The 22,678-nt window shown below is 38.3% G+C and overlaps 2 protein-coding genes across 3 annotated transcripts; one reads left to right on the top strand and one right to left on the bottom strand.

The window, feature by feature from the left end:
- Nucleotides 1-5,154, bottom strand: RPL9 (ribosomal protein L9). Its single transcript, XM_061191326.1, has 7 exons — nt 4,673-5,154; nt 4,468-4,583; nt 3,774-3,869; nt 2,663-2,795; nt 1,716-1,796; nt 1,078-1,192; nt 1-804 (listed from the first exon to the last, which is right to left on the bottom strand). The coding sequence occupies exons 1-6, from the start codon at nt 4,716-4,718 to the stop codon at nt 1,086-1,088; spliced, it is 579 nt and encodes a 192-aa protein (XP_061047309.1). The 5' UTR covers nt 4,719-5,154; the 3' UTR covers nt 1-804; nt 1,078-1,085.
- A 142-nt stretch (nt 5,155-5,296) lies between these two features.
- On the top strand, nt 5,297-19,639 carry LIAS (lipoic acid synthetase). Of its 2 annotated transcripts, XM_061191327.1 has the most exons (11): nt 5,297-5,460; nt 6,583-6,755; nt 7,706-7,799; nt 8,706-8,786; nt 9,964-10,120; nt 10,207-10,264; nt 12,438-12,566; nt 14,749-14,894; nt 15,552-15,622; nt 16,350-16,461; nt 19,330-19,636. In XM_061191327.1, exons 1-11 carry the CDS (start codon nt 5,416-5,418, stop codon nt 19,380-19,382), a joined length of 1,119 nt encoding a protein of 372 aa, XP_061047310.1. In that variant the 5' UTR covers nt 5,297-5,415; the 3' UTR covers nt 19,383-19,636. The 2 variants fall into 2 exon arrangements, with proteins under 2 accessions (XP_061047310.1, XP_061047311.1); XM_061191328.1 differs by lacking the exons at nt 7,706-7,799; nt 9,964-10,120; nt 10,207-10,264 and having other exon boundaries at nt 19,330-19,639.
- The last annotated feature ends 3,039 nt before the right edge of the window (nt 19,640-22,678 follow it).

The raw sequence follows: 22,678 nt of genomic DNA on the forward strand, positions 1-22,678 counted from the left end.
TTATGTTCCAAATGGGTTTTATTTTTTCTTGCTTAGTTCCTGAACATACCTTACTTTGAAGGCACAGCCCACAGATTTTTCTAACAGACTAGACACACAGGATGTAAGAGAAATCAAACTTAAATGTTAAGTTTTGCCTGAGAAATCATCAAGTTGGAGTTTCTATCAAGGAAGAGATTTAGAGGCAATCCTATTGAGTTAACATAGTCTAGTATGATAGTGTATCTAAAGCATGACACATGGAATGAAGAGACTATGGAAGGGTTATAAGTTTTTTTTAGATATCAAGGACTAGGACACAGGAGTAAATGGCTGAAATTACGCTAAAACAGAGGACCTTGGGCCACAGCAACCATGTTTATCATGAATATAAATTAACTCCATCTTCTAATATCACTTCTCAGCTGCTTTTTCACACAAAGTTACTGTGACTCAGGCACTTGCCCTCACAAATATTCAAATTCGTGCCTCTGCGAAATTACACATACCTTCAGGACATCTCCCAAAGTTCTTCATCCAATAATGAACAACCACAGTGTCGCCTGTCACTGGTACCCATATTCCTCTTGCCTAAAATACCCTTCCTATTCCTTCAAACCACTTCTCCCATTAAGTATTACTAAAAAAAACCCTCCTATTCCTTCTGTTATTGTTCTTAGCACACTAGAATTTACTTAGCTGCTTACTGGCCAAATAGTTGGAAAGGATAATCAATTTAAGAAAAAGTCCCAAGTCAAAAGAGCTTTTATTCATTTTTAAAATATCACATGAGTCTGGCCTCTTGCGGTTTCTGTAACTGGATCACTGTAAAAAGAAACGAAAATGTCAGAAAGTCTCCATCAATATCCTTGCCCAGAAAAGTTCTACTCTGAATCATCTAAAACATACTTTAAGATTATGACTTACTGGTTCATAGTAAAAATGTGTCAACTCTCTTATTCTGCCAAATTTACTGTGTTCCAGAATGCAGCTCTCCATTTTCTACCTTTGCTACACCTCCAGTTTAAGTCTCTTAATCAATTAAGACCCCCAACTAAAGCAGTTAATAAAATTTATATGGACATTACAAGAACCTACCTCAGATCTTATTCATCAGCCTGCTGAACTGTTCCTTTTTCAGAAACATAGATACCATCCAAAAATTTTCTGATATCCTTGTTTTTAACTGTTGTGGCTTGCTGAATCAAAGCAGCTGTAAGAGTGAAAAAGATAAGGCAATTATTTTATCAGCCAAACCCATCATAAGCAAGTATTTTATTACATGCTATATACTTAAAACCCAAGTATCTTTGGGATACTTTATTAGAGTCCCACAATTTAAAAAAACTCACCAATCTTTTTGTCTATCTCATTGTTCTGCTTTCTCTCTCCTTCCCCGTAATTTTTTTATTTAGTTACTTATGTTTGATTGCTCTATTAGAGGTATAACAAATTAAACCTGATTCCTTTTGTCCCTATTAACATCCAATGTACTTAAAGCCTTCTGTTTCTTTTGTGCCTTCACATGTCTAATTGTTTTTCTGTACACAGAGTTCCTAGGTGTGTTTTTAATTGACTGACCAGTGTCTTTACAAACTCCCCATGGAACACTGTAAGTAAAATAAACGGATGAAAAAAAAAGAAAAAAGCTCACTAAAAGAACATATAGCAGGTATTCAACTACAAGATCTAGGTAAGATTTTATGGGCGTAATCAGGCACAGTAAACATACAAACCTGAATTTGACACAAGTTCAATGTCATTTCCTTCAAGAATCAACTCATCTTTCTGGGCTTGAGATACTGAACAAGCAACACCTAAAAAGGTAAGAGAGCATGTGCATAGTGTCAACATAAGATTTGTAGCATATTTAAAATATTTAAATTAAGTAGCAATTTATTCCATTTAAAATTCCACACATCAAAAGAAATTGTTTTGTAACAGAATCTGTATTATCTGGGCCAATCTTGTATTCCTGCTTGAATGAATTTCTCCCAGACTGATTACAGACTATGATTCAATTAAGGAGTATGAGAAAAAGGTATTCAGCTAGTAGGATTTAGCTGTACAAAGATTTGTATCCAGTCTTACTTCTACTGTATATTTGGTATCCCTCAAAGCTCATTTTTCACCTAAGGGTTCTCATTAAGTATTGCTGACCATAGCAACTATCATGTAATATTTTTGTAGAGCCATTAATTGGTACAATCCCTTCTTCCCACCCCCACCCAATTCAACGTAATCAAAAAGCATCGAGAGCACTAAGTTTTAAAACTTTCTAATGCTTCAGTGTTAACTATGCATCAGACAAGAACTATTTTTAAAACACATTTCAAATTCAAGTCATTTAATCATGAGATGTTCCCAATTTTACAGATGAGTAAAATGAGCTAATAGAGGTAATCTGCCCAAGGTTGACAGTGAGAGCTGAGACTTGAAACTAGGAAATCTAGGTATTAACCTCTATTCAAATGGTCTTTTTTTGGATTTCAGTTTGCAAAACCAATCACAGCTCCCATGGCCTGCAAACTACCCCAAATGTAAGCCTCCAGGAACCACAACTGGTATAAATATGATACAAAGCCATAATCAAACTGGATAATTCTGAAATAAATCTGGTCTTATTTATAGCTAACCCAAAATACCAGCCTTCACAAGTAGAAAGAAAATTTCTAAACCATACCTGGCCTCATCCGAACCCTGCGGATGTATTTTTCACCCAAAAAATTTCGGATTTCAACAAGAGAACCATTCTCCTGAATAACAACGTTGATGGGGAAGTGAGCATACACAGACCTCATCTTGTAACGGAAGCCCTAGGTTAAATAAACAAACTATTAGCAATGCTGATAAATTTGAAAGATAGGATTTCCAGTTTTTCTCTGAAAACCAAGTATGAGTTGCCCTTTTATAAGGAACATTTACATATTTGTCAGGGCTGTCTCCCTCCCTGCACCTAGAAAAGGATGACCAAATCTCTAGAAATTACCAATGGAGACTTTAGAGGAAAATTTCCTCCTTCCTGACAAAGGAAACTGAAACAGTTCTCACATAGCACTCATTGTCAAGGTTTTGTACAATGTTATCACCTATACCAAGCCTTACAACAATTTTACACACAAACATGTGTTTCTGTGTCTCCTCACTGGACTGTGAAGCTCCTTAAGGAAGCATGTATTTTACCACCTGCTATGCCCACAGTAAACAATGCTAGTTTCCCATTAAAGGAGAACCCCAAAGCCCTTCATCTTGGACATCAAGCTAACATACTGAGTTACTAAGGTAGCCAGGTCACAAGAACTGATGACACCAAGACAGGCCCCCCGCCCTCAAGGAACCTAACCTGGTATGTTTTTAAGGAAATGGACAGGGAGCTCAGAAATTAGGTCCACCTTTTTCTATCCCTACATGAGGTCCTGGTGGTGACAGGCATAAAACAAGAACCCAAAGCCTACCCTGTATGTTACATTTTTTAATATATAAAAAAAAAATGCACCCTGAAGGTGAGTCCTATTTTGTGTGGAAAAAACACCATCAGCATACTATTAAGACCATCTGGTCTTTACTCTTATTTATCACTCAATCTTTACTCACATCACTTAATCCTAAGACCCAGGAATGCCTATTAAACACATTTGCCAAGATCACTTTTTCCCAAGTACTTAATAAGTACACACAACTCACTAAGTTACATGCATAATCTATTCTCTGCAGCAGACATTTATGTTGCATACATAAATCACAGCTGAGAAACCTCCCCTTCCAAAACAAAGTCGTCTGGTTAACTTGCTTACCAGTGTAACGCCCTTGATCATGTTCTGTACATGACTACAGATAGTGCGAACAGTGGCCAGTTCCTTCCTATTCCCCCACCATTTGTCAACCCGGAGCTGTTAACAGAACAAAAACTTTAGAAAATTCTTTCCAGTAGTAAGTAGGCTTGGGAAAAAGTCCATTTATTCACAGTAAGTACTCTAGATTCTAGTATTTGCCCAAATTAAAACACACGTTTTTCAAGGAAAAATTGAACCACAAAGCCCTCAGTTAACATTTTTGTTACTGTACATTACAGGTACACTACTACTTCACAAAGGAATGACAACCCAGAACACAAGTTTTGTACAAGCTGCATCAAACTTCCCTCCTGGAAACCTAAAATACCAGGTTTAAAAGATCTACTGCTGCGTTCCTAAGATTCTTACAAAACAATCAGAAGAAAAATCAACTTAACTTGTAACAGCATTAAGACCTGATACGAATGACAACTACTAGTATTGATCTTTTATAATCCACTCTGTTCAGAATCTGGTTTTCCAATTTCACTGAAGCAACAACACCAAAACTAGTTACGCTTCTGGACACCAAACTTTAACTTAAAACACTGAACCTCAATTCCATAATTTTAAAAACAACCCAATTTGATGCTCTTAAATCACAACCTTCCAAACAAGCAACTGAAGTGTCAAAAAAACAGAAACAAGAACTCACCCTCTTCTTTTTCTTCCCAAGGAGACTGAGTTCTACATTGATGTGATTGAAGTCCCTCCGCAGGGTACCTCTGGGGCCCTTCACAATAACTGTGCGTCCCTTCAGAGTAATGTCGACTAGGAGAGAAGGTATTCGTGAGGCCTCGCAACAAGGTATAGAGCATGTAGTAAAGATGTAAGAAAAATGCAAACACCAGGTCTCGTACCATTTTCTGGAATGTCGACAGTCTGATTACTGAGAATGGTCTTCATTCTGAAACACAAACGCTTGGGGTAAGAAGGCCGCAGAGGACCTGTTTCGACCAAACTACGATGCACGGAGCTCCACTCCTACCGGAGACCGCAGGCAAAAATCCCGGGAAGGATACGGGAGGACCAGCACGGAGAGCGCCCCCCACTACGCCCTGGCCTGGAAGGAGCAGCTCCTCAGCGGGTGTTATAAGCCCAACGGGCCAACTCCCGCTCAGCGCAACCCTGGGACTCCCATCAAGCCGGCGCCATCCCGGCAAGGCTGAGAAGTGGGGGTAGGCCTAAAAGCCCAGCACAGGGCTCGAATCCCATCGCCACCAAATTCATACGGCGTTCGCCGCGTGGGGAGACAACCAAGATAGGGTTTCCGAGGGCCAGACTCGCGCCGCTGGCTTTCCCTGAGCCGATGGCTTCAGATTCCCAATTGCCACCGACTACAACAACCAACCTCACCTCGCAGTAGATGCGGCAAAGAGAGGGCGTCTTTCGTCATCACGTTCTTATAGTCCGTAGGAGTCCTGCGTATGGCGTCATAAGCGCGCGACGCTACTAGGCTAAAGTAGCCAATCGCGGAGCAGCGCAGGTTCCACAGGGTCAGCTGTGGCTCAGGTTGTTGGTCATAAATCGAGTGACGGTTTTTCCATCTTTCTTTTCCCGGGAATTAGTGATCGCTCGGCCCTGCTAGAAAAAAAAGAGAGGGATGTCTCTACGCTGCGGGGGCGCGGTCCGCACCGTGGGCCCCCGGGTGAGCTGCGGGGCGAGCAGGGTGCGGGCGTGGGGTGGGGTGCGGCTCCCATCCCTTTAGAGCGCCCAATAATGCCAGCACTTACTGAGTGTTTACTTCGAGCCAGGTACTGTTCTAAACATTTTTCCTGTGGTATCTCATTTAATTCTTCCGACACCCCCACGAGGTTAAGTCTCTGGTACTGGTTTGTTTGTAGGTCTCTCTGGCTGGCGCTGAGAGCTTTTTTTCTGCGTATCAGTGATTTGTACTCTGTATTTATTGGAGCGTTATAGGAGCACTGCGGTGAGCACTTCAGATTCCTACTTTGTGTTGAGCTCTTCTTGTGTACTAGACACCGGTTTGGGCAATTAGAACCCAAATCTATGCTCTAGACTCGAGCGGGAGACCTGGGCAAGTACAATAGCAATCGTGCAGCATTAATAGGCACTGTATTTTTTTTTTTTTTTTAATTCTTGAAGGTTCTTTTGCTTTGTAAGTACTGACTCTTGAATTTTATAGTGTTTTGGCTGTCTTGTCCGTGTGTGTTCAGATCTAGAAGCCAATGGCTTCTTATGGTCAATAAATACATATTGAGTGACTTCCTTCTTTAAACACAGAATGTAACCTAGAAAATTAAAACATTAGGTTTGGTTTCCCTTCTTCAAGTTCTGTGAAACTAGTTGAGCACTACCTCTACGTTTTAACACGTATGCTTATACAAAGTCCAAAGCAGAGAGATTTACTTCAAATTTCATTTAGACGTCCTTGACTCAAGTCAGGAATAGAAAATTCAAAGCTGTAGTGTCTTCTCCCTTATTACAATTTAAACTTGAAAAACAGACTTTTAGTACCTAAATGGGTTACATGAAAAGTGTGGCATGTTAGCCAGTTCCAGTGGTTTCCAAATCTATTCTAAATCCAGCAGGAAATGGTCAGCTCCCGTTCTCCTTTAGGTTTGGTTTGTTCCCCTTGAGTCCTCCTTAATCTTAGATTCTCAGCTCCTACACAGAGCTTGTAAATAGTTTGACATAATTTCTGAATCAGTTCTCTGGGCTTTACCCTTCCTTTTAGGTATTAAAATAGGTTAAAACTTAGTTATTCCAAACCCCACTAAATAAATGTCATAATGAACCCTTTGTTTAGGTATTTGGAAGATATTTATGCAGTCCAGTCAGAGAAGTAAGTTCCTTGCCAGATAAAAGAAAGAAATTTTTACAGAATGGGCCAGACCTTCAAGATTTTGTATCTGGTGATCTAGCAGACAAGAGCACCTGGGACGAATATAAAGGAGACTTAAAACGCCAGAAAGGAGAAAGGTAATTGAAATTTTGAGGTAATTTTAATGTCCCATTTCTTCATAGTGCATCATTTTCAGATATAACCAAGCCCTAGGGTATGTTTTTAATCAGCTTGTTAAATTTAGCTAAAAATCATTAGAAAGAAGTGGTAACAAACATAGAATAGGTGAATAGGTGAGATTGTTGGAATCTATTTCTTTTCTCTCTGCCCTCTGACAGTTTTTCTTCACCCTTCCTAGGACTTAGCCATCTTACACCACCATCTCCCATTTTCCATCCAGCAACAAATTTCTTCAGAGAGCAAAGATTATCACTTTGTTACTAGTCTATTACACTTTAATAAGTTTTTCATTGTTACTGGGTGTCGGTGATCTAACTTGTTGCTTCGCCTAGTCAATGTACATATGATCTTAGTTTAAAAGAATTGTAAGGGAATTTAGTGCAGAGAGCAAATTGTATTGGGAGATACTTTACCTAGCAACTTCTAGATCACAAGTGGGTGGAAGTCAAAGGGAACCTGAGGAAATGTAGTCTTCACTCCAAATTTTAGATTTTTTCCCACTTAATAACTATCAAAATCTAGAATGTAGAGCAGAAAGTTCACTTGTGGGATCTCTCCTTAATCTGAACAAATATAGAACTTTTTGTCAGTATTATTTTTTAGGGAATGAGATGTTCAAAAGCTTCTTCATTTTTTTATTGGGATGGTGTTACTCTGTGCCTTTGCAAAAGTAGACATGAGCACAGTGCCCTGCTAGACACAGTTATAGGTGTTTTCTAAAGTGGTTTGAGCAAATCTAAATTTCATTCTCTGTTATTACTCCTATGGCAGAAATTAAAAGAGTTAATCCAGGATTATGGGGGGAAAATTCCTAACTAGGAATTGTAATAGAGCAGAGTAACTTCAAAGCTGTGTGATTATTTGGGAACATACTTGTTAATGTATAGTTATATTTGGCTTTCCTCAGGTTAAGACTACCTCCATGGCTGAAGACAGAGATTCCCATGGGGAAAAATTACAATAAACTGAAAAATACATTGCGGAATTTAAATCTTCATACAGTAAGTTATCAGAGGGTTAAATATCCCTCTTTACCAGAAGCCGTAATTTTTCCATATATATGTAACTTAAAAATTAATAAAATACATATCAAAAATAGCAAGGAAAGTAAATAAAGATGTTTAGTGATACATTACTCTCAGTAATGGAAATACATTTAAAGATTATTTTCCCTGCAAAAGAAACAAAAAGTAATTGTATTCTTTAACCTCTCATTTAATAGTACAAACAAAAAAATTTTTTTTCTGCAATTTTGGGAATGAGGGTTTTTGTGTGTTTTATATTACAAATTAAGTACATGCTTGTTGGAAAGGGTATATTAAATGTGAAGCATCCTATATGCAATCTCAAATGTTTAACTGTTACACCACTTTAACTGTTCAACATATACCCTTGCAGACCTTTTTATTTGCACATGTAAAATATATACATTCATATAGGTTTTTAAAAATTTATTTATTTTTGGCTGCATTGGGTCTCCGTTTCTACGTGTGGGCTTTCTCTACTTGTGGCGAGCGGGGGCTACTCTTCGTTGCGGTGCACGGGCTTCTCATTGCAGTGGCGGGGTTCGGGGCTCTAGGCGCCCGGGCTCAGTAGTTGTGGCGCACAGGCTTAGTTGCTCCGCGGCATGTGGGATCTTCCCGGACCAGGGCTCAAACCCGTGTCCCCCGCATTGGCAGGCGGATTCTTAACCACTGCGCCACCAGGAAGTCCCTTCATATAGTTTTTAATTTAAAAATGGAATCCTAATATCTATATACTTCGACAGTTTTAACAGCATTTTTGAATAGTGAATTTCTTCATAAATATGCTGTGAAGAATGGATAGTGTAAACATGCCTGATGACTAATTTGCTCAATTGGTAAGTATTTTCAACCTGACTGTATTCAGTTCCCTTTTACCCACAGGTGTGTGAGGAAGCTCGATGTCCCAATATTGGAGAGTGTTGGGGAGGCGGAGAACATGCCACTGCCACTGCCACAATCATGGTAAGGCCAGCCTCAAATTCTACAGTCTAGAGACTGAAAGGAAATGTTTTGTGTTTTTCTCCTACAAATGTACATTATGAATCTCTGATCAGATTTCTTGTTACATATGAGTTTATGAGAAATGTGGGAAAAAACCCAACAGAATAATCCAGCCTGTTATGATCTCACCTTTCTCTGAATAAGTCTATTATTGATTCTTCCATCTACCTGATGGTTAATCATGCACTGCCTTGAGATATCTCTTCTATTAATTTTTGGAAATGTTCTTCATGTTCGCTTAACTTGTTATTCACTTTGCCCCTTTAAATAATAAGCATTTATTTTTCTCCCTCATGGGACTTTCAGTTGGCCCATGTTCATCTGTTCTTAACTGGGCTAAGCTGGACTCCAGGAAGTAGGTTGAGTTCAGGTCTGCTCTAGAGAGCTTTATTCATGGACCGGTGGCTCTCCAAGGCATATTCTTTTCATGGAGGTTGGAAGGAGCGCAAGAGGGCAAGCCAACCATCCATGCACATTTGAGGCTTCTGCTTCGTCATGGCTGCTATCATTCTATTGGCCAAAATAAGCCACATGGCCAAGCCAAGCATGAGTGGGAGTAGAGACATAATTTCCTCCCCAAGTAGGCGGGCCCTGCAAGTTGCATGGCAGTGGGTGAGATGTGTAATCTTAATATGATGGAGTAAGAAATAGGATTAACAATGCAAGCTACCATATTATTTATACAGAGGAGTTTGCAGATTGAAGTATTGGGTTAAATATAAATTATGTGCAACTGAAAGTCCATACTTGTCTGGGGAATGTCTGATAAACTGTTGGGTTATATCAGCAAGAGACTATTTAGATGAGGAGCTGGGGATTCTTATGAGATAGAGCTCCTTCTGGAATAATACAGAGCCAACCAGAGAGCTTATCAAAGTTATGCAATGTCAATTCTTGAAGGAAGGAGTGATTCTGAATACTCCATGATGGAAATCTCTGGTTTTATCCCTTGCCTTTCCTTTTCTTTAGTTTTACCATATATGTTTGTATTCCTTAACTGTATTGTTTAGCTTTGAATGTTTTAAATTTCTTAAAAACAGAATCAAAGTTTATACATTCATTGCAGTTTTATTCCCTTAACATTACATTCTCTAAGTCATCTGTTTATTTGATTTAAATTGTAACATCTCTATTCTAGTTGATGGGTGACACATGTACAAGAGGTTGTAGATTTTGTTCTGTTAAGACTGCAAGAAATCCACCTCCACTGGATGCCAATGAGCCCTACAATACTGCAAAGGCAATTGCAGAGTGGGGTCTGGATTATGTAGTCCTGACGTCTGTGGATCGAGATGGTTAGTGCATCATCATTACCTCTTCCAGAAATTGGCTCTTATTAAGTTATGACATCATCTTAAGCAGTGGACTCTTTTGTTTTTAGATATGCCTGATGGAGGAGCTGAGCACTTTGCAAAGACTGTGTCTTACTTAAAGGAAAGGTACTTACTTGTTTTTGCATTTGCTTGTGTAATTTAAGGACTTTTGTTGATCCATGTAAATTCAGTTTATTTTAGGTCTTTACCTTAAAGTAGTGGTTATTAACCTTTTGTGGGGATTATAAACCTGTCTCATAATCTGCTGGAAATTATGTGGTCTTTTCTCCAGGAAAGTCGTATTCAAACATACAGATACATATTCGCAGAAATTTTAGGGATGTAGGGACACAAACTTATTCATGGACCTTTAGTCGGTAGAACCCCTCCTTCATATTTGAGTATCAGTCTAAACTATGAGTAATTTTATGAGAAGTATAAAACTAGTCTTCCTAGCACTGATTTAAATAAACTATCATCTAGAAGAAGTTAGGATGAGATAAACTCCCACATTGTTAAAATATGTAATCTTGATATAAATTTTATCACTATTGATATGCCCTGGGAATTTTACCCATAACTAACATTTTATTAACATGTAAATTCTATGTATTTAAAAAGCATTTAAAAAGGAGTTGTTTTTTTTTAATTTATTTAATTTATTTATTTTTGGCTGCATTGGGTCTTCATTGCTGCGCGGGCTTTCTCTAGTTGCGGCGAGCGGGGGCTACTCTTCATTGCGGTGCGCAGGCTTCTCATTGCGGTGGCTCCTCTTGTTGCGGAGCACGGGCTCTAGGTGCGCGGGCTTCAGTAGTTGTGGCTTGCGGGCTCTAGAGCGCAGGCTCAGTAGTTGTGGTGCACGGGCTTAGTTGCTCCACGGCATGTGGAATCTTCCTGGACCAGGGCTCGAACCCATGTCGCCTGCATTGGCAGGCGGATTCTTAAACACTGCGCCACCAGGGAAGCCCTATGCTTATTTCCTACAGCTCAGTACTAGTCTAACACCCTCAGTAAATGTTTTTTCAGTGATTCCCCCAATATTTTCTATTTTATTTTTTTATAGTTCATTTAAAAAAAGTTTTGTTTGCCACCCACAAAATTGATCTCACAAACTACTAATGAGTCTCAACTTGCAGTTAAAAAAACAGTGAGTTATGTGTTCTTTCAACATCTCTTGTATCCATGGGAGGGTGTGTATGTGGTCCTTTCTACATCTGTTCTCGCATGAAACAGCTCCAAAAAAAAACTTTGCAGTTGGGTTTGTGAAAAAGTTTTAGTTTCCCAGTCATTTCTACTACTTGTCAAAGGGAACAGCTTTATGACCTAGTTCATATTTTAATGCTTGAATGCATAAATATAGCCAGAATATAAATAGGAAGATTAATGTTTAGCTTGTATTTCATTTAAGCAAAGCTCATGACTCAGCAACTCAGAAGATAGTTTTGTTTTTTTTTAATATTATTTTCCTCTTTTTTTATGATATATTTTAATTATTTATTTATTTATTTATGGCTGTGTTGGGTCTTCGTTTCTGTGCGAGGGCTTTCTCTAGTTGCGGCAAGTGGGGGCCACTCTTCATTGCGGTGCGCGGGCCTCTCACTATCGCGGCCTCTCTTGTTGCGGAGCACAGGCTCCAGACGCACAGGCTTAGCAATTGTGGCTCACGGGCCTAGTTGCTCCGCGGCATGTGGGATCCTCCCAGACCAGGGCTCGAACCTGTGTCTCCTGCATTGGCAGGCAGATTCTCAACCACTGCGCCCAGGGAAGCCCCAGAAGATAGTTTTTAAAGCTCAGAGCACTTGTGAAATATTTGTCTAGAGGAAGGGAGGAGGGCACTATTCATGAATTTTAAAAGAATGCAAAATTAAAGGAATATTTGCATTCACATGAGATATCCCAATTTATTTTCTAAAAAAATACAAAGGTTATTTTATATTTAATGTTTCATATTTGTATGTTAATTCCTTTAAACAATTTTTTAATACCTAGTTAATAAAGTTTAAAATTCTATATAATCCCAAAATTTATTCTGATCATTATTTACATGCAGATGTGTTTTAACCACAGTGTGCATATTATTTGATGTTATAGGTTTGTTTGGTTTTTGGGGGGGTTTTTTTGTTTGTTTTTCATTTAACAGTTCATATATAAACATTTGTGTGTTCATGCTATTCTTGGCAAAGTTCTAAAGCTTACCGTATTGAAACTGATACTGAATGAGTACTGGTGACTTCTATTTTGAGCAACGGTTATGTCAATTCTTTTCCTCAGTTTGATACTTATCTCTTTTTCACCCTAGGAATCCGAAAATCCTTGTGGAATGTCTCACCCCTGATTTCCGAGGAGATCTTAAAGCAATAGAAAAAGTTGCTCTGTCAGGATTAGATGTGTATGCACATAATGTAGAAACAGTTCCAGAATTACAGAGGTGATTTCATATACAGAGTAATGTTGGGAAGTTTGGAGGGTCAGAATCTGCTATATTTTCTCACTTGTTTCAGGGGAGAACTTTGTAATTCGCTTTTATAAAGTGAACTCTGTTTTTAAACAAAAACAACATATGTCTATTGCAGAAAAATTAAAAAATGTAGCCAACAAAAAGAGTGTAAACATCACTCATAATATTTCCACCTAGTAGTATCAATTACTAACATCTAAGTGTAATATATACTTATATATTTATACATGTGTATATATGTTTTGGTACACACATAATGAGCATCTTTTTTTTCTTTTTTTTTTTTTGTAAAGTATCATTGCAGGTGCCATCGAGCTGTTTTTTTCAAAGAACAGTTTTCAAAAAGAAAAACTTACTCAAGAGCAATTGCTTTGATTGTAGTTCTAAAAAAAGACTTTTAACCATCCACTTGGCAGTAATATATGCAGTAAATGATGCTGAAGAAAAACCTAGTACACTCAGATGTATTTCAGATCTCTTTTAAAAAGTAGATACTATGCTGTCTTACTCTTCCTAATAATTTTAGTAGTTAGAAATAATTACAGATTGTTATTTTACATCAATAAGTACATTCATATTTCAGAAAAATGAAAAATTTTGGGCAAGATTAATAATTCATTTTCATTATTTTAGTAAAGCATTTGATAGTGATTTTATTAGGTTCTACACATTATTCTGTGTTAAAGAAAGAAGTAGGATAAACAATAACCAGGATTTCCACTAAATCATAAATATATTAGGGAGCATGACTTGAATTCAGTGGAGAAATAACTTCCAAAAAGTAATTTCCTTATTATCAATTGTGTGTGTGTGTGTGTGTGTGTGTGTGTGTGAGTTTTAATATTTATTTATTTATTTATCTTGGCTGTGCCTGGTCTTAGTTGCTGCATGAGGGATCTTCATTGCAACATGCGTGTGGGATCTAGTTCCCCGACCGGGGATCAAACTTGGGCCCCCTGCATTGGGAGCATGGAGTCCTACCCACTGGACCACCAGAGAAGTCGCTGTGATTATTTTTAAATTCATTAATTTGTTTCCTCTCTTCCCTGTGAACTGGTCTCTGATTAAAAATAACAACCATAACGACAAATCAATTACACAAAATAAAGGTACATTAGAATTCAAATGAAGGCTGATTTAACATCACCAGCTTCGTGTCCTTTGGGCCTTATCCATTTAAGCCATGGTGGTTTGGCCCCTGTTGAAATCTAGCACACAGCCTGTTCCAACCCTGTCATATCTCATGATACCACCACCAGTGGGTGCCAGTTTCTCTGTTTTCATTTAAAAAATATTATCCGGAACTTACTGGTGGTACAGTGGTTAAGAATCCACCTACCAATGCAGGGGACACGTGTTCAAGCCCTGGTCCCAGAAGATATGACATGGCTGCGGAGCAACTAAGCCCGTGCGCCACAACTACTGAGCCTGTGCTCTAGAGCCCGTGCTCCGCAACAAGAGAAGCCACTGCAATGAGAAGCCCGTGCACCACAACAAAGAGTAGCCCCCGCTCACCACAACTAGAGACTAGAGAAAGCCCACGCACAGCAACGAAGACCCAACACAGCCAAAAATTAAATTAATTAATTAATTTTAAAAAATAATAAATAAATAAAAACATTATCCTTTGCAGTGAAAATTCCAGAATCATGTATTTTTTTACCTAAGAGATGTCAAGCTATATACTTACCAGCAGAGGGCAGCTTAGTCTTTAGAAATGAACATAAAAGTTTCATTCCTCTGAAATGGTTCAGGTTAAATAGTTTTTTCTTTGTTCAGTATCGAGATTTTCTTCCACTTTTTTCCCCTTCTCTCTTGACTACTCTTCTAATCACTTATTCTCAGCTTCGGAATCCTGGTTTCTCAATGAGTAATTCATAAAATGAATTACTTCATTCATTACTTCCATTCTCATTTTCTCTGCCCCAGGCTTGAAAGGCCTGAAAAGTCAACAGAGTTGGGGGCCTAGTGAAGCTTGATTTTCTTTCCTAAAGTAGCACTTAGACATTTGTCCAAAAATGCTACCATTGAACCATATGATGTAGCATGATGTCCAGAATGTACTTTTCTGGTCTTTCAGGTTGCTTGCATAATTATGTACTTAGTTGAGCTTGTGGTTATTCTTGCTGACAACAGCTTTGCTGTTTTCAAGGAAAGTTCGTGATCCCCGGGCCAATTTTGACCAGTCTCTACGCATACTGAAACATGCCAAGGAAGTTCGACCTGATGTTATTTCTAAAACATCTATAATGTTGGGTTTAGGTGAGAATGACGAGCAAGTATATGCAATGATGAAAGGTAAAGAAATTGAAAATGAAAACTCTTTTCCATTTAATTTGAGTAATAGCAGGAATCCCACTTTGAAGGACCTGTTATGCTTTCTCCATAGTCTCAGTGAAAGTGCCAGTGAGAACAAACATATAGTATATGTTGTAAACAGCAGCATAGAAAGGAAAGGAAGTATGTTTTCTTAAAACTTTATGGAATGATGTACAGGATGCTCAGGATATGAAATTTGCATCCCATTTTATTTCTTACCCTTTCATCAACTAAAAACATGATTTTGTCCACTTTTCTTATTCACTCATTAGACAGTTTTTGAGTCCAGCCAGGTACCAGGAGCTCTGTCAAGCACTGACAATCCAAAGATGACTAGGATGAATTCAGGCCTTTGAGGAAGTGCTTACTTATAGAATTGTTACATAACATGGTGTGCTTTGGACTTCGCTGAACCTTAGTCCATTAAATCCATTTGCTTTGTGATTCTTGCGCTTCTTAAATTTTAAAATATAAAAGCTTTTATTTTACCTGAAGATCCTTGGCCAACTTACAGTTATTTATTGGTTCAAAGAGTAATAAGTTCAAATAATAATTAAAAGCTGCTCTTTACAACAATGCATACCGTTAGCATTGTAAAAACATCTGCTAATGTAATGTGTGCTTTTTTTCCTGTAGTACTTCGTGAAGCAGATGTGGACTGTTTGACTTTAGGACAATATATGCAGCCAACAAAGCGCCACCTTAAGGTACAACTACCATAAATTGCCAAATGTTTAATGGTAATTTGAATTAAATCTTTATTTTCTTTAGGGAAAATTAAGAAGCTACTGGCTTTTTAGTGTAGTGTTCCATGTATATTTCTAAGTTCCAGTTTCCATTTTATTATCTGCATAAAGCAGCTACACTGGCACTTATTTGCTGCCCCCAAAATTGTATAACTTAAGTGACCTACAGGAAAAAAATTTTTAAGTTGGGAAGTTGTGTTCATTCACACTTGGTGATCTTGTGATTTGTTTTAGAATTATATGAGAGCCAGAGGTGAAGTAAGAACAAAAAGTAGGTCTCCCTATTTCTATATTGGACATTTATTCCTTCATTCAAAAAACATTTCTTGAGTAGTGACCATGTGCCAGACACCGTGCCGAGCAGAAGATACAGGATGAGTAACACAGTCTTGTCCTCAGGAATCTTTTTTTTTTTTTTCTGTCAGGAGTCTTATAGAAATAGGTGTGATTAATTTTTGATTGTACTTGTTGGTCAGTAAAGGAATGATACAGGTATATAATCTCTACAAATAATCTCATTTTCTTTCCCTTTTGGAATAGCTAATATAATTCCAAATTGATATGTTTCCCCTCCTCTCTAATTTCACTATAATTACGTTCTGACCGAGTAGCCAACAAGTAGATTTTTGTATAGAACCGAAATGATTTAGGAAAATTCTAGAATCTAGAATTAATTCTTTAAATCTAGGTTGAAGAATACATTACTCCTGAAAAGTTCAAATACTGGGAAAAAGTAGGAAATGAACTTGGATTTCATTATACTGCAAGTGGCCCTCTGGTGCGTTCTTCATATAAAGCAGGTAAGTTAGACTGCAGAGCATGGTTCTATTTAGTCTGTAATTTGCCACATTAAAAGGATAATAGCTGTGGTTGTCTTTTGTGGGGAAGAAAAAAAAATTTTTTTTTTTCTGAAATATCTTTAGGAACTTTGCTCCATAAGGGTAAGTATCTATTTGACAACATTGCTGCTTGCATTAATATCTTTGTGTTTTTCCTCCCAGAAGCAACAGGAAAAAAAATCCATGAGGTTATTTTCCCTATGGAAATGTTTAGTATAATTTTACTATCTACAGTACAACTTTTTATTTTAACTTATTAATTAATTTATTTATTTTTAGCTGCATTGGGTCTTCGTTGCTGCACATGGGCTTTCTCTAGTTGCGGCGAGCGGAGGATACTCTTCCTTGTGGTGCATGGGCTTCTTACTGCTGTGGCTTCTCTTGTTGCGGAGCACGGGCTCTAGGTGCATAGGCTTCAGTAGTTGTGGCACGCGGGCTCTAGAGCACAGGCTCAGTAGTTGTGGCGCACGGGCTTAGTTGCTCCGCGGCATGTGGGATCTTCCCCGACCAGGGATTGAACCCTGTCCCCCGCATTGGCAGGCGGATTCTTAACCACTGCGCCACCAGGGAAGTCCTGCAATGCAATTTTTTTACCTCTGTAATTTCAGCTCTTATTTTGATCAGTAGCTTGAGCTGACTTATAAAAATAAAAGCCAGTTTCTTTTTTTAATTTATTTATTCATTTTTGGCTGCGTTGGGTCTTCATCGCTGCACACGGGCTTTCTCTAGTTGCGGCGAGCGGGAGCTACTCTTCATTGCGGTGCACGGCCTTCTCATTACGGTGGCTCCTCTTGGAGCACAGGCTCTAGGCGCACAGGCTTCAGCAGTTGTGGCTCGCGGGCTCTAGAGCACAGGCTCAGCAGTTGTGGCTCATGGGCTCTAGAGCGCAGGCTCAGTAGTTGTGGTGCACGGGCTTAGTTGCTCCGCAGCGTGTGGGATCTTCCCAGACCAGGGATCAAACCCGTGTCCCCTGCATTGGCAGGCGGATTCTTAACCGCCGCGCCACCAGGGAAGTCCTAAAAGCCTTTTTCAAGAGATAAAGTCATGTGGTAATGGCCATTACAAGAATAAACAGCTAGTTATTCTTTGGGTATGTCCAAACCATGTTATACTATTAATGATCTTTTAAATGACTGTTACATAGTGGAGTCTAAATCCTAGATATGTTAAAATTAGGCATAAATTCTATTTGTAAAAATTAATGTTCAGGTGTTAGTAATATTCAGTGTGTTCCTGTAAAGAAACTGAAGACATTTTAATGAACTAACAACAGCTTATCTTAGTTATAAAACCCAAGAATTTGATTCAACACTGACTGACAGGATGTGGGAATTTTGGAAACCAATAATCATAAGTGATTTATTCTTCAAGGAGCACTACTGGCAAGCTAAAAATATATATAAAGGACCAACATCAGCTTCCAGGGCGGTCAAAGTAGAATAATGTCATTTGAAAGGACTTTTTATTTTGTTGGTTTGGGTTTTTTTGTTTGTTTTTTGTTTTGTTTTGTTAGTTTTTGGTAAGGAAAATTTCTAACAATTAGGAGGAAGTGAATTATAAACTTTTTAATTCCTTTAAAATTACCAGTAAAAGGTCAAAGTCTTAGATTCAGATGATGGATTAGGATCTGATAATATGGTTCTACTCTTACCAGATTTAGATGAGGCATGGGGCAGCACGGATTATTCTCTCCATTACTTGGCAAGGTTATGAGTCTTAGGATTCTTGGTGATTGTGTACAGATACAATCATCACAATTCTACTCATGTATTAAGATGACAGAGAAGTTCATCAGACTCCTCATAAAGTCGGGCCTGCAGTGCTGAACTCTGCCAATAAGCTTTGAGCCGTGCTATAACAGTGATAGACTAAATGGAACCCTAATGACCTGAAAAGTGGAAGTGCCCCCTCTACGCAGCTAACTTAGTGCACAGGCACATCTTAGGGGGTGGAGAGAAAGCAAGCCCATTATAGATGAAGAGCTCTTGCTTCCCTAGAGGGGAATAAGCTAAAGAGATGCCATCAAATCAATCTGCTCAACTGCAGCAAGGTCTGTTTTATAAACATCAGATCCAGGCTAATAATGTAGCAGAATTGCTCTCTGAAATGAATTGTGCCAACAGCAATACTTTGTCGGTGATGAGGAATAGATGGTGCACATGAAGTGGAATAAATGCACAGAAGCAGCCCACAGATACAATAGGGTCACCCTTTATAATATTTCTTTACTAGAAAGAGTAATGGTAAAAATTGTAGTGACAGAAAAAGTTTTTTAAGAATAACGACTAGGGACTTCCCTGGTGGCGCTGTGGTTAAGAATCCACCTGCCAATGCAGGGGACGCAGGTTTGAGCCCTGGTCTGGGAAGATCCCACATGCCGCGGAGCAACTAAGCCCATGCGCCACAACTACTGAGCCCACATGCTGCAACTACTGAAGCCCATGCACTTAGAGCCCGTGCTTCGCAACAAGAGAAGCCACCGCAATGAGAAGCCTGCGCACCGCAACGAAGAGTAGCCCCCGCTCGCCACAACTAGAGAAAGCCCGCGCGCAGCAACAAAGACCCAATGCAGCCAAAAACGAATAATAAATAAATTTATGGAAAAAAAAGCTCTTTTAAAAGAAAAAGAATAATGACTAAGCATTATGGTTTAGGAAAGGACCAAAGATACGGGGGATATGTGAGGTTAGAAAATTATTGCCATTGAGATTTGAGAAGAGAAAAACACCAATAAATACAAAAGTCTTCTTTAAAGGGAAACACTGAAGTATAATTATTCTGAAATTTACTTTAAATTGCTATTAACGTATTTTTATTTTTCCTAAATAGGTGAATTTTTCCTGAAAAATCTAGTGGCTAAAAGAAAAACAAAAGCCCTCTGACACTTAACAAGACATTCAAGATCACAGGAATTTTAAAACTTTGACTCCAGTTGGTAACAGAAGTGGTGGCAGAATGCCTAGACTTCAGTGGATATATCCCAGTCTTTTTGTTTTACGAAAAATATCAGTAAGCTGTGCATATTTAATTATAATAATTCATTTGTCTTTTAGCGTATCTTCTTTGTCTCAGTAAACAATTGCTTGTTATGATGTAATCATAAAACATCTTTGTAAGAGTTTACTGTTAATAGTGTAGTTTAAACAATACATTAAAAACTTCTAGAAAATCTTTTAAGCCTCTATACATCATTGTCACGTTTCATTTCTGAAAAATGACATACTGTGATGAAACAGTCAAAATAGATTGAGATTGTATCTGTTTACTTATAAGTAGCATATGTCCTTTGCATAACGTCGTTGGAATAATGTAGAAAGGCTTAAGAGTTTCAGTGTTGACTCTTCACGTTGATATGACTACTTTAGACCTACAGAAGAGTTTTATGCTGATTGCTTGTTTAGGACCTCTATTAAACTAAGACCATGATGTTGTCCAAGATGGGGAAATATAACCTAAAAATAAAATATTAACTCTCATTTTATAATAGTTTGCTACATCACATGCACTATCCATTTGTTCCTTTCATTCCTCACACCACTCTGGTGAGGTGGTTGTGTTCTGTCATAGTTATGACCTGAAGGGGAATTTCTTTCCTAAGTACTAGAACTCAAATTCATCTTTTGACTCTGAATCCTGTTTTTCTACTACATCTCACAAAGGAAGTACTTAGATGGCAATATTGTAAAATATGTAATTTGGATAGCCAATTGTGTTTTGAAGTTTTAAATATGTGAACTAATATTTTTTTTATAAAATGCATAACTTGGAAAATAAGTTACATTTTAATTTAACTCAGAGAGCCATATATACTTTGACTCACTTTCCTTATAGATCCTGACAAATTTTGCTGTGTAAAATTAACCCCATCAACTTTCCATTTTAACATCTCTGGCAACTACCCTCCTTAAAAATCTATTATTTCACCGGAAAAATGGATTACTTTTCAGACTCTGATTTTGTAACATAATCTGATGTTTCCTAATTTCGCACAGTGTAGGCAGTTGGTAATGAAACATTTTAGCAGAAGAGTCATTTTGTCAAATGAAATTTTTGGTATCCCAATATAAAATAATTAAAATGGCATTTTATTAGCACAAATGTATGTTAAGGTTTTAGATTTGTAACAACTGCACATAAAAATAGTGAATGATAAGATGAAGCTGTTTTGATACATATGTGAAATTGGGAGTCATGGATGATGTTTGCAGTCTTTGTCAGACCTCAACAGTCTACTTACTCCTTTGTTTTATTTTGGTTACATAGTATTGAGGAAAATCCTGACTGATACAGCTAAATAATGATAAATTATTTTAAAAATTTAAAACATCTTGCAATCTCAGCATACTCTCCATTTAAATTTAATCCAAAAACCTGAAAGATGATTAGCAGGAAATGTTTGTTTCAAAGTGGAATCACAAATAGTATCTTATGAATTTGTTATTCATTCACTCATTAGAATATGTGACCAAATGCCTGGATCTTGCTGGACATTTGAGTGTAGAGAGTGGGTGCTGTAGAGGTGTAGTCCCTTGCATAAATGTACAAGAATGGACAGGCTTGAATTTTAAAAGGCCAGGGCAGAGCTTTGACCTTCCTAAACAATGATGCATTAAAAAGAAGCGTATTTAAATGCACAGACATGGCAGGTGGCCTATACAAAATTTCTTGATCGTGCAGCACAAGTTAATGCATCAGTGGTCTCCAATGTGTTAAAATCTGGTATGTGCCCATTTCAGTATGTCTGATCTTTTTCTTTCTGTAGCACCAATAGTATTTTTAAGAAAGTGAAAGTGACAAATGCACATGGTTTTTAAGAAATCAATTAGTACAGGGGTCACTGTCCCCTTTCCAGCCATTGAATCAGCCAACCCTGAAACCCAATTCCTGTTTGGTGAGATATCTTTATTATTATTATTATTATTATTATTATTTTTGACCATACCATGCAGCTTGGGGGATCTTTGTTCCCTGACCAGGGATAGAACCCAGGCCCCAGCAGTGAAAGTGCCGAGTCCTAAGAAAGAGACCGCCAGGGAATTCCCTGCAAACATTTTCACTTTAGAGATATTATTTGTATTACTGCATTAAGAAGCATGAGCTCCAGTGGACTTAGGCAGAAAAATGGGAATAACACCCCAAAGAAAGATTCAGAGTATGAGTAGAGCAAAACAGCAGGAGCAGCCGCTGAGAGGGATTTGAGTACACGCCCTTCATCCTTGTGGGGACTCCCAGCTACTCAGAAGCCACACATATATTTTAACATACATTTGTGCTAATAAAATACCATTTAATCTATTTTGTATTGGATTTCCATGAAAATTTCATTTGATGATGATTCTCTTGCTAAAATTTTGGCCACCACATTTTAATTTTCAAGAGCACTTCTCTGATTTTTCTTCCCCCTTTAAATAGCATTCTGTTCTTGTTTCCTAGCTACAAGTTCTTCCATTTTTCTGAGGATAGTGTGGTTCTCTGCATTGAGCATTGTCTCTGTTTCCTTTGTTTTGGTCTCTGCCTTTTGTGTTAAAGGCTCTCCTTCATCTCCTTGGCTGTACAGACATACTAAGTGATGAGCCACTCTAAAGCTATTTGGAAGCTGGGGTGGGGGGAGCTATCTAATTGATAGAGCTCCACTGGAGCGTATCTGGGGCATGAGCTTGATTTCTCAAGGAGTGACTCCCAAATGTCAGGATTGAAAATAATAATTATAATCCTCAAGTCTCCTGCCTTGAGGGTTATAAACTTGGCTGCCTGCTTACTCAGAGCCAGATGAGTAAAAGCAAGCTGGTTAGGGGAGTGTGGGTCTCTGTTCCACATGCAGGCTTTTATTTAGTTTCCTCGTTTCCAGTCTGGCAACTCACTAACACCCACCCCAAGGCTGAAACTTTCTAATTCTATTCCTCCTGAAAATAAACCTCTAATATCCCATGAGAGTAAGGGGTGGGAAAGGTAGTTTCTTGGTGTGGGTAGGGTAGAGACTGGGGTGCAGTCAACTCTTCCTTATACAGCCTTCCATCGAAGTCCCCTGTTTTTAGCCCCACACCTAAACCCCACCTTTTGTGGTATGTGGTGCCTCTAATTCTTGTGATCTTCTAAGCGGCCAGTTACCTACATCTAGAAGGCAGTCCCTTATGTGGGCATGGAAGTTTCTGCTTGCTCTTTATAGTAAGTTACTTAG

Source organism: Eubalaena glacialis, chromosome 5 (genome assembly GCF_028564815.1).
Source record: "Eubalaena glacialis isolate mEubGla1 chromosome 5, mEubGla1.1.hap2.+ XY, whole genome shotgun sequence".
Classification (NCBI taxonomy): Eukaryota; Metazoa; Chordata; class Mammalia; order Artiodactyla; family Balaenidae; genus Eubalaena; species Eubalaena glacialis.